This window comes from Miscanthus floridulus, chromosome 8 (assembly GCF_019320115.1).
Source record: "Miscanthus floridulus cultivar M001 chromosome 8, ASM1932011v1, whole genome shotgun sequence".
Lineage (NCBI taxonomy): Eukaryota > Viridiplantae > Streptophyta > Magnoliopsida > Poales > Poaceae > Miscanthus > Miscanthus floridulus.
In genome coordinates, this window is record NC_089587.1 from 81,820,702 (window position 1) to 81,832,120 (window position 11,419).

General features: G+C 51.6%; 1 protein-coding gene across 1 annotated transcript; it reads left to right on the forward strand.

Moving 5' to 3' along the window:
* The first annotated feature begins 9,911 nt into the window (after window positions 1-9,911).
* On the forward strand, window positions 9,912-10,868 carry LOC136472763 (classical arabinogalactan protein 6-like). Its single transcript, XM_066470470.1, has one exon. The coding sequence runs from the start codon at window positions 9,961-9,963 to the stop codon at window positions 10,597-10,599; it is 639 nt and encodes a 212-aa protein (XP_066326567.1). The 5' UTR covers window positions 9,912-9,960; the 3' UTR covers window positions 10,600-10,868.
* The last annotated feature ends 551 nt before the right edge of the window (window positions 10,869-11,419 follow it).

Below are 11,419 nucleotides of genomic sequence, written 5' to 3' on the forward strand. Positions count from 1 at the left end.
ATCCCTGGGGTTTCGTACATTGCCTCCTTGCCTTTGCATCTACAACCTTCGCCGCCAATAACCTAAGCCTCCCACATCCACATCTCAACCACCGTCAAGTTCGCATCCACTCTCCCCAATCGTTCAATGGAGCGGTGGTGTAGATCCGATGTCACCCTCCAGCGCTTGGAGGGCCTCATTCGCCGCAACCTTCTTTGCGCGCAGACCATCGCCGAGGAGTGGCGGCTACCTAGTAACGAGGACGTACCATCGCTGCCCAATGACTACATTGTGTCCTTCATTCACTTCCATGAGCGGGGATTCACCACCCCTACCCACAAGTTCCTTTGGGGGCTGCTGAATTACTACAATGTGGAGCTGCAACACCTTACTCCCAACGGGATCCAACACATTGCGGTGTTTGTTGCCCTATGTGAGGGGTTCCTGGGGATTAGTCCCCACTTCGACCTATGGCGGCACTTCTTTGCCATCACCCTCCTCAAGAAGTAGGAGAAGATACAGGAGCTGAGTGTGCTGATGGGATGCGCCGGCATTCAACTCCGCAACAACCGGGTAAACAAATACCCACCGATGTGTCTATTGACCTCCAACAAGGGGTGGCATTCGCATTGGTTCTATGTCAAGGATGACACAACCGCCCCCTTGCCAGCGTTCTCCGGGCGCCTCATCGAAGAGGTCCTAGAATCGTGGAGAAAGTGGGGGGTCTTGAACAAAGACAAGAAGGAGATCTAGGACCACCTCGCCGCCATCTATATCCTAAAGGAGAGGGGCATGAAGGGGTCAGGGATCATCGGCGCCTACCACATGTGGAGAGTGGCGCCGCTGATGAGGCACGTGCTTCCCCAGCACATGATGATGCTCAGGGTGGTGCTTGATGGGACGACGCTCTCCCCCTCTGAAGTGGCGCAACACATCAAGGAGGTGATGGAGCCCTTACAGGACGACGTTGGCGCCGCTCTCAATTTTGTGTATCCGATGCCGAGGCATCCCCTAATGCTATCAGAGCCGGGGTACATTGACTTCATAAGTTCTCTTTCCCCATGCCTCCTTTTTAATTGAACTCCTGACCCTGTGATGTTGACATTGGGATAGCAGGACTAGCCGAAGAGACTCATCTTTATGGATCGCTTGGCTCCGCTGTCGAAGGACCCACTCATGGTGGTGGTGAATCGCACCGCGGCCGAGTGGTAGAAGAAGATGAAGGAGGTCGAGAGGAAGAAGAAGCAATAGAAGTTGCGAGCATGAGAGCGAGGAGAGGAGACAGATAGTGATGACAACGACGACAATGACAATGAGGAGGATGATGAGGTAGTTGTCAACATTGAGTGGGATGACCTGGCAGGTGAGGATACGCTGATAGGTATCCACTCATCCACGAAGGGGCCTTTCCTATTCCACATGGGGGAAGTGCGTCCGTAGGGCCGGCGAAGACAGGCCAAACCGTTGGCCTACCCTAAGAGATCGCATGAGCGAGCAGGTCTACTACCGTACCCGAGGTGCCAGGGCGGGGGGTGGCCCTACCGCCGCACCTCAAGAGCCATTAGGGGTGGGTAGATCTATCGCTGTGCCTGAGGTGTCGGTGGAGGGAGGCAGCTCCACTGCCGTGCCCTCGGACGTAAGAGAGGCAGGCCCCTCTGCCCAGGAGTAGGGGGTAGGCTCAAAATGGTCTTGCCCCGACGAGGCAAAGCAGAGACCTAGGGGTTCATCCCCCAAATGTCCCCACCCAACAACGCCGATGTAAGCCACTAGTTCCTCTACTTTTTCTCTGTTTTTCTCTATTTTTGTTGTGACTCATGCTTTTTATGTTCTTGCAGCGTCTTGACAAAAGATCGGGGATTGTAGGGGTCGAATGTCACAAAAGATCAGGGATTGTAATGACAAAACTGATAAGAGAAAGTATGTGTTTATTTAGGGGTAAAAACGACGTAGCTGCTCGATGTTCCCTCCATTGGTGAAGACCTCACCGTCGATGGTTTTTAGCTTGTAGGCGCCTGGCTAGAGTACTTCCACGATGACATACGGCCCCTCCTAGGGTGGGAGAGCTTGTGGCGATCCTTGTTGCTCTGCATGAGGAGGAGAACCAGGTCCCCGATGTTGAAGGCTCGGTTCCGCATTGAGACATAGCAGAACAATCCAAAGGGGGTGATGAAAGATGTTGCGAGCTAGTCAGACTCTTTCATCATGGTTTGATGGTATCTGAAGTATGCATCAAGGAAGCAGAGGGTTTTGTACCCCGAGGTAGAGTCAACTATTTGGTCTATGCGCAGCAAAGGAAATGGATCCTTTGGGCATGCTTTGTTGAGACCCATATAGTCGACACACATCCTCCATTTCCCACTCTTCTTTCATACGAGAATGGGATTGGCTAACCACTCTGGGTGGTATACTTCCTTGATGAATCCGGCCGCTGAAAGTTTTGCTATCTCTTCACCGATGGTCCTACGTTTCCCCTCGTCGAAGCGACGCAGGCATTGTTTCACCGATTTGGAGCCTAGACAGATCTTCAAGGTGTGCTCGGTGACTTCCCTTGGGATGCCTAGCATGTCCGAGGGTTTCCACGCAAAGATGTCTCTATTAGCGTGGAGGAAGCCGACAAGCATGCCTTCCTATTCGGAGGAAAGCGTGGTACCAATGCGCACCATTTTACCATCGGTGCTCTCAGGGTCTATGAGGACTTCCTTAGAGCCTTCCACTGGCTCAAAGGACTCGGCCAACTTCTTAGTGTCGAGTGCTTCTTCGGTGACCTCCCTTTTTAGGGCGGCGAGCTCTCTAGAGGCGATGATTGCTGTGGCATGACCGCAGCACTCGACCTCGCACTCATAGGTGCGCTGGAAGGAGGTGCTGATGGTGATGACCCTGCCAGGGCCCAGTATTTTTAGCTTGAGGTATGTGTAGTTAGGGACGACCATGAACTTCGCATAGCATGGACATCCCAGGATGGCGTGGACGGTTATGGGGAACCCAACCACCTCGAAGGTGAGGGTTTCTGTCCTATAATTGAATGGATCCCCAAAGGTAATGGGCAGATCAATCTGCCCAAGTGGCATGGCCTACTTTTTGGGCACAATACCATGGAAAGGTGCTCGGGTTGGGTGGAGGCATGTCTGATCAATGCCTATTTTGTCAAGCGTTTTGGAGTACATGATGTTGAGGCCGCTGCCTCCATCCATTAGTACTTTGGTGAGCCGCTTTGTACCGACGATCGGGTCGACCACGAGCGGATATCTCCCTGGATGTGGGATGCTCTCTAGGTGGTTAGTCCGATCGAAGGTTATGGTGGACTCTGACCACTGGAGGAAGCCAGGTGTGGCAGGTTCGGTCGTTAGACCTCATGGCAAGCGACCTTCTGACGGCGTTTGGAGTCGTAGGCCGTCGATCCTTCGAAGATCATGAGGCAACCGTCTGGTGTCGAAAAGCCATCGTTCTTCTCCTCAGCGTCATCCATGGTGGGGGTAGGGTCCTTTCCATGCTCCCCTTTGTTAGAGCCTCCGGACAAGAACCACCGCATGAGGCTGCAGTCCTTGTACAGATGCTTCACCAGGAAATTATGGTTTGGGCATGGCCCCTCGAGTAGTTTTTCAAAGTGGTTCAGAGTGCCCTCCATGGGCTTTCGACCACCCTTGTGGTCAGTAGTGGCCACGAGCAAGTCCTCACGCCATTGCTTCTTGTTCTTCCTCTTGGCAGAACAATTGGAGGTGCCTTCGCCGGCGCCCTCATCCCGCCTTGCCTTGCCCTCGAGGCGATAGAAGATCACTTCGACTACTTCTTCTCCTGAGGCGTGGCTAATGGCGATGTCCAGGAGTTCCTTGGTGGTTCATGGGTCCTTGCATCCTAGCTTATGAACCAAAGACTCATAGGTAGTCCCGGATAGGAAAGCTCCTATAACATCGGCGTCAGTGACATTAGGAAGCTCGTTGCACTATTAAGAGAAGCATCGGATGTAGCCACGAAGGGTCTCACCAGTCTTCTATCGGCAGTTCTTGAGGTCCCATAGGTTCCTAGGGCAGTTGTATGTGCCCTGAAAGTTTCCCACAAAGATCTCCTTTAGATCCACCTAACTCTAGATCGCGTTGGACGGCAGGTGCTCCAATCATGCGCATGCCGAATCAGCTATGAATAGTGGAAGGTTGCAGATAATGAAGTCGTCATTATCCGCACCACTGGCTTGGTAGGCAAGCCAATAGTCTTTGAGCTATAGTTCGGGGTTTGTTTCCCTAGAGTACTTTGGGATGTTGGTTGGTGGCTAGTACCTTGGCGGGAAAGGAGCATTGAGGATGTGACGGCCAGAGGCTTGAGGGCTCGATAGGTTGGGGCTCGGGCTTCAGTCCTCACCGCTATCGTAGCGTCTGCCGTGACGAGGATGATAGCCATGGCGGGCTCCTTCTCTTAGATCGCCGTAGGTATGTCTATGAGTGTTGAGGGTGCTGCGTGCATCGTGGTTGCGGCCAAGACACTAATGTACTGGGATCACGGCGCGCTGCCTGCCGCCCTACGGTGCTTGGTGGACTGATGCGTCCTTGCCGAGCTGCTTGGAGAGCGTGCATTGGCTGGCATCGAGCTTGCATCACTGAGATAATGAGCTCTCTGCCTGCTGCGCCACCGCTCGCTTGAGCAGCTTGCGAATCTCATGGTGGGCCCAACAATCCTCGGGCGTTGCAGCCTCTGGAAGGCCATGGAGTAGGGCCGCTGTAGCGGTGATGTTCTGGCTTGCCTGGGCAAAGCAAGGAAGGGCTTCATCATTGGCGATGATCCTCTGATTCACATCGTGGGCCATGGCGTATGCGCACCCACCGTCTCCACGGTGCTCGATCTCCCGATCAAGCTCTGCGCATTCCTGCTTGAGCTGGAGTCACGCATCCTCGATCTCCCACTGTCAGGCTTTCAGCTACTCCACCCTCATGCTCGGTGGGGCCACTGTCTCCCCCTTGACCTCATCGCCGAGGTTGCCCACCGAGGTAGCCTCCTCTTCGAGAACACTTTCAATGTGTCCCTCGGGGGTACCTGCCATGAAGCATTCTCGGGAGGGGTGATGGCTCCCCCTGCTGGAGTCAGAGTCAGAGAGCGACCCTGGCTCCTCTATGAGGAGGCCATGGAGAGATTCTATGACTTGTTCGATTACCCCCATGAACTCGTTGTTCATGGAGAATGGGATCATGCGCTGTGCCACAAGGTGGCTAGCGGTCGTCGCGGCGTTGCGGAGACCGAACAGAAGCACCATCGGGGCACTTCATGCGGGATGTTTCGGAGAGAGGGTGAGGTGGCGTGGGTCCTCCCTAGATGGCTAGGGTCCTAGGAAGATGCCGCGCTGGCGCTCAAGCCTCCCATAGTTGAGGCCGATGGAGGGGAGAGGTTGGATGGCGGCGTGAGCCAATGCCAACTCTCCTCCCACCATGACGATGAAGTCCAGGTCACCAAAGCACACGTGTGCACCTGGGACCCAGCTGATTCCGTGGCTAGCCATCCGTGGCCTGATATTAATCATCGAAACGCGCAAAGGTCCCCTACCTAGCGCGCCAACTGTTGGAGTTTTGAGTAAGCACCAACTAGTAAATTTGTATTTATTGCGCGTTGGGTCGGATGGTATGCTAAAAGACACAAGGTTTATACTGGTTCAGGCAGAATGTCCCTACGTCTAGTTTGCTGCTATTGCTCGTGTTATTAGCACTGAAAGGTTCATAGTAGGGGGTACAAACGGTCGAGAGAGGGACAGGTCCCAAGTCTCTGATGGAAAGGTCGAAAGGATGCTAAGAGCTTGATTGCTGCTCAGCTGTATGTTATGTGGTGCGTGGTGTGTTGAATCGATCCATCCCTTTAGTGGGGTGCCCTGCCCTATCTTTTATGGACCAAGGGGGAGCAGAGATTATAGATGGGAGAAAGAGGAAAAACCAGAGGTAGAGAAGGTCCTTCAAGGTGCCGGGTCTTCCTTTTCCTTTGAGCCTGCCCTGCTGACATGACAGATGGTGTTAGGGACAGCACATTCGCTGATCCTAATAGGGCCATGCTCTGGCTTCGTTCAACAAGTGGTCACGTCCCATCCTACTCCGGCGGACGGTGCGGCACGCCAAGGTGCCGAGCCATGACCCTACGGGGAGCAGATGGCATAGAGGCCCCACGTTCATTACTATAGATGACATGAGTTTCCTTCTTGGACCGTAGTGTTTGTCGTATGTTTCCGTCAGGATTCATGTTCGAGGGAAATGCGGGCGCCATAACACTGTAGGATAAATGTAGGCGTCCGCAACACTATTTGGGCGCTGACATGCCTGGAAGGGCTTAAAGCGTCCGTCTGGTCATATCCTGATGGTACCTTCCTGTAGGCGTGCAGGGCATGGTCCTCGCTTTTGCGGTTGACTTGAGTGCCCCGCCTTATCCACATGTGTAGTTATGAAGGGGCAGCGCACAGACGTCAAGCGAGGCGGAGCCTGCCCCGAGACGTCAGGCGAGGCGGAGCCTTCCCTCGAACATCGAGCGAGGTGGAGCCTTCCTTCAGACGTCGAGCGAGGTGGAGCCTACCCTCGGACGTCGGGCGGCGGAGCCTTCCTTCGGACATCGGGCGGCGGAGCCTGCCCCCAGACGTCGGGCGAGGTGGAGCCTGCCCCCGGACGTCGAGCGAGGCGGAGTCCAGCCCTCGGGGGTCGGGCGAGGCGGAGTCTGCCCCCAGGCGTCGGGCGAGGTGGAACCAGCCCTCAGGGATCGGGCGAGAAGTGTAGTTGCGTTCTTGTCTGTTCGGAAGCATCAATGTTTGATGGTTATCAGATCCTCCTCTTTGGGTACCCCGGTATTCGGTCCCCGACACTGCTATTGCGCTGGCCTCCACTGGCGCAGGCTGGGGAAGGCATCGCTGAGTGCGAGCTGCTGCGTTGATACATTTAGGAAGAATTTTGATTCCTCAAATTTGAATTCATGTGCTTGTTTGAGAGCACATTTTGATTGTAACCAGACAACAAGACGTATCAATTGGGCTCAATAGCAGTACAACTTGTCTATTTTCCTCACAATATCCATTGATGTGATAAGTATTGTAACGGCTCCCTTATTAGCTAACAAAAATACTGTTGGAAAGTCAAACAGTACATCCTATACTATCTATTTACTGAACCTTTTAATTTCTCATTCAGTCATCCTCAGTCTCTTAGGTTGCTGGAATTATCTTATGGTGACATGTCTAACGTATTAAAAATATGTCTTTAGCAAAACATAGTGTCGTTGTTTTGATCTCTTCCCTGCATGTTAGATTTGGTTCAGTAAATAGATTGTACGTGATCGCTGGTGGGGGACGACGAGCGCACGGACACGGTGCTGCTCAACTGATTGGGGAGTTTCTCAAGGTAGTTATCCTCAATGCATTGTCATCTCAAGTTTTCAACGGTTTGATTTCCATTTTGGATGAATGTTTACGTGCGTCTAATTGGCTATTGCAATCATCATCTGTTGCCATATGGTTACTTCTCAAAAGAAGCTTTGGTTGCTGGTCAATGTGGTTACTTCTCAGTCATGTGTTTGGGAGATATGACTACTCATAATGATGAAAATTGTGTAAGAAGATTATTCAGTGCCATTGGAAAAGTTTTGATCTCCTAAAGAGAAATATTTTGATGCTAAACTGGCTTGAGGTATGCACCTCTTTTTGTATGTGAAACTGAAAATAGAGGCCATGACTGAAGGTGGAGTTGCTGCTGGGCTTCCTCGGGACCTTGCCCTTGGTCTTGCATCTCAAACAGATTGTGTTCATTCTGTTAAGATATGTTGTGATCCATTCTTTGCATATGATGTGTGATTCTTTTAAGTCATCATCTCCTGGTAGAGGTTTGTATCTTGGTTCAGAAAATTCATCGATGCAGGTGAAGGAAGACAATAACTCCTCCAACAATGCACCCCGCATTTCTTGATTTCTCTCCTCGCCGCTGTTTCTTTTATCCTTTGCTATGCTAAATTTTCTGAAGCTGATGATCTCCTTTGTGTGAAATAAGTGATAAACCTGTGCCAAATTTCTTTCATGAAACTTTAAGTGCAAAGGTTGTTAACTTCAATTCCAATCCAGAAATCTTAACTACATGCAGGACATTTCTTGTATTACTCCAGAGAATTGTTATTGCCGCTGTTCATTTCTTTAGCTTCTTTGGCTTGAACTTGGCAACCTATCTGTATTGTTGAGAGCTGAATGCTAAGGAGCGAGAGGTGGAAGTGTCCAGCGTGACCTGCACTGGTGCCAAAGGTGGTGGTGCGCGTGACCTACAGGTGTGGCCGTCTGATGGACCAGCTCCCCTGTCCATCTTCACCTTCAGACTCGCTCCGATGGCGGATTAGATCGCGCCTGTTTCTTTCTACAGTGTGTTCTTATGGCAATCTACTGTAGTCCGAACTGAATTCAGGACAAGATTAATTGTACTGAGTGCTGAATTGTGTGTGCACTCACGTAGAAACAGCTTTGCCCTGACGAGCTGTAGGAATGTAGTTTCATGGGACACTTTTCTTTTGATATGTATATGTAGTTTCATGTTTTTTTATATAATAAAATTAGCCTTTGAAGCAACGAAACAAGATATTAATGAGATTTTACTATTATTTTTTATGATGCTCTCTGTTTCTTTCATCCGTTGATTTTTTAGTTATGATTTATTTTAACTTTATGATTTATTTTTTCTAACGTCACACTAGCATTAGCACGGACAATATACTAGTTCAGATTACGTTTTGAACTGATAACGGGCCACGAACCCCAAACCAATGCAAACACCACGTCAAATCAAAAGATTGTTCCGAGAAAGGGAGCCGACTAAGGTGAGTGTGCTCTCCCGTCGGCGAGAATGTTGGTCCTCTCCGCCTTCGGTGGCAACTTTGGCTTCAAGATTGTTCCGAGAAAGGGAGCCAACTATAGTGAAACAAAGCCGACTAAGGTGAGTGTGCTTTCCCGTCGGCGAGAATGTTAGTCCTCTCCGCCTCCGGTGGCAACTTTGGCTTCGGTTGCTTGTCTGACCGGTGTCGTTTCTTTGCCCGATAATGTAGATTAGGTCCTAGTTTATCTAGGCTAGTGTGTTCGGATGGCTACGGCGAGGCGGTGGGTTCGATGGCGCCATGGATTAAGTCGCTCTGGTCCTATCCTCGTCATGGCGGCACTTACCCTAGGGCTGGTGAAGGATAAGGGTTGGTTCTCTGAAGTCTGGTGCCACGGCAGAGGTACCAATTTTTGGTTGCTCTTGTACAGGATCCTAGTGCTTCAGTGGCCTGGTTATGCGCATATGAAAGAGTAACGGTGGGTTATGTGGATTTGGTGTCTTCTTTGGTTTGGGAGTGCTGGCACCCCCTACCGTCAAACCTGGGCTTCGTCGGTAATGGCGATTGTGGTGGATCTTGGCAACGGTGGTCATCGTTATCAGATTTGAGACACTCTTTATGTTGAGAGTCTTTACGAGAAAAAAAATAACTCATGAATCACTGTCATTGGACTAGAGGTATTGAGTTATTTCTTCCTACATATAGCACTTGGACATCCTAGATAGCTTTGAAGGTATCTGCATTTCACCCAGGAGCATGAACAGAAGCACAAACTCGAAGCGACACTCACACTGTGGTCCAAGGGAGTCTAGTCAAGCTCGCAAACATGTCTGCATACAGCCACAGGATCTGAAAGAGGGCAGATCCAACGGTCACAAACAAACAGGCCAAAAATACCCGCCCATTTCCCCCGCGGGTCTCCGCATGGTGCGCGCCACCCACCGGCCACCGCCAGCATCGCAGGTGGAGGAGAGGAGCCCGTGCATGCAGCACGACACGACGCGCAGATCGAGAGCCCCCAAACATAGTCACCGACTCCACCGCGTTTCTCTCGCCGGCCGGCACGTTCTCCTTCGTCGTGGCCTATATAGCTCCCGCGCGCGGCGAAGCTAGCTTTCATGTCGTGACACTGCACACCAGCCAGGAATAAACGATCGAGCGATCGAGCACAGGCACTCACGCACCATGGCCCGCGCTCTCGCCCTTGCTGTCTTCCTCCTCCTCGTCGCCTCCGCCGCCGTGGCGTTCGCCGCGGAGGCCCCGGCTGCCTCGCCGAAGCATTCGGCCTCCACGCCGTCGAAGGCGCCCAGCACGTCACCCGACAAGTCTGAGAAGGCCCCCACGGCGTCGCCTGAGAATGCTGCGGCGACGCCCAAGGCGACCCCCGCCAAGGCCCCTGCAACGGCCTCCAAGTCAGAGGCGTCTCCTTCCGAGGCGCCCGCCTCCGGGTCCGGCGCCGCCTCACCCAGCGAGAGCGGCGCGTCGGAGAAGGCCCCCACTGGTGCCCCTACGGACTTATCGGCCAGCCCTTCCGCGTCCCCTTCAGGAGACGAAGCCGCCGCATCGCCCGACGGCAGCAGCAGCAGTGCCGCCTCCGAAGAACCTTCCGCCAGCGAGTCCAGTGGCGCTGCCGAGGAGCCGTCGACGGCCGAGGCTGGCGGCGCATCCGCCGACAGCCCGCCCGAGCCTGCCCACGCTTCGGACTCGCCAGCGGAGTCTCCTGGCCCGGCCGCGGATCACGAGAGCGGCAGCCCGAGCATGGGCACCGGCGTCGCCGCGACCGTGCTGGCCGCGGCCACCGCCTCCGCGATGCTTTCTTTCTAGACGGCCGCGCAGTGGCTCTGATGGCGGCATCACAGTCACAGATGAGCAATTCTTTGGGGAATCTGTGTTTATGGTTATGCATGGTAACGGGAGTCGACGACTACGCTGATCTGATTAGGAATTTCTGAATTTCTCCTCAACATATTTAGGCCTTTATTTCATCATTTAAGTTGGGGTTGGTTAACTTATTTTCTCTTGTGTTTCTCATGGGTTTTCTTCGGTTGTAATTTTGAACGACGATGAATGAATTATTGCATAGTTGTGTTTTATTTGTTTTCAGTTATGCATGTAATATATTTTTACAGTTTTTCTAGCATTCGTTTATTTGTTTCTTATGGTTTGATGAGTGAACATATATATGACAGCGGCACCTCGTACCAGACTAGAAATATATGCATATTAAGGATCGGGGACTGGGGTAGTGCAGTTCTACATAGCATGCCTTAGATTCTAGACTAAATAGAACTTTGCACGTTTTCAAACGTAGCCACGCTGACCCTAGTGTATAAGTAAAGGTCAACATCAGTGGTGCAGCTAGATACTAGCTTTTTGCTGTTCATAAAGGGCTGTTCGTTGTAAAAATTACACACCAATATATATATCATTTATAACTTTTTCTCGAATTCACAAAAAAAAAACTTGTGTATCCTTGTAGTATTAAGGTATAATAGTTTTGAATACAACACAACAGCAATATATTAAGCGACCTTGGAGCCAACTACTCCGTTCGTTCCAAATTATAAATCACTTTGATTTTTTAGTACATTTATTTTGTTATACATCTAGATCACTACCGGAAACAACATATTTGCTGAGTGCA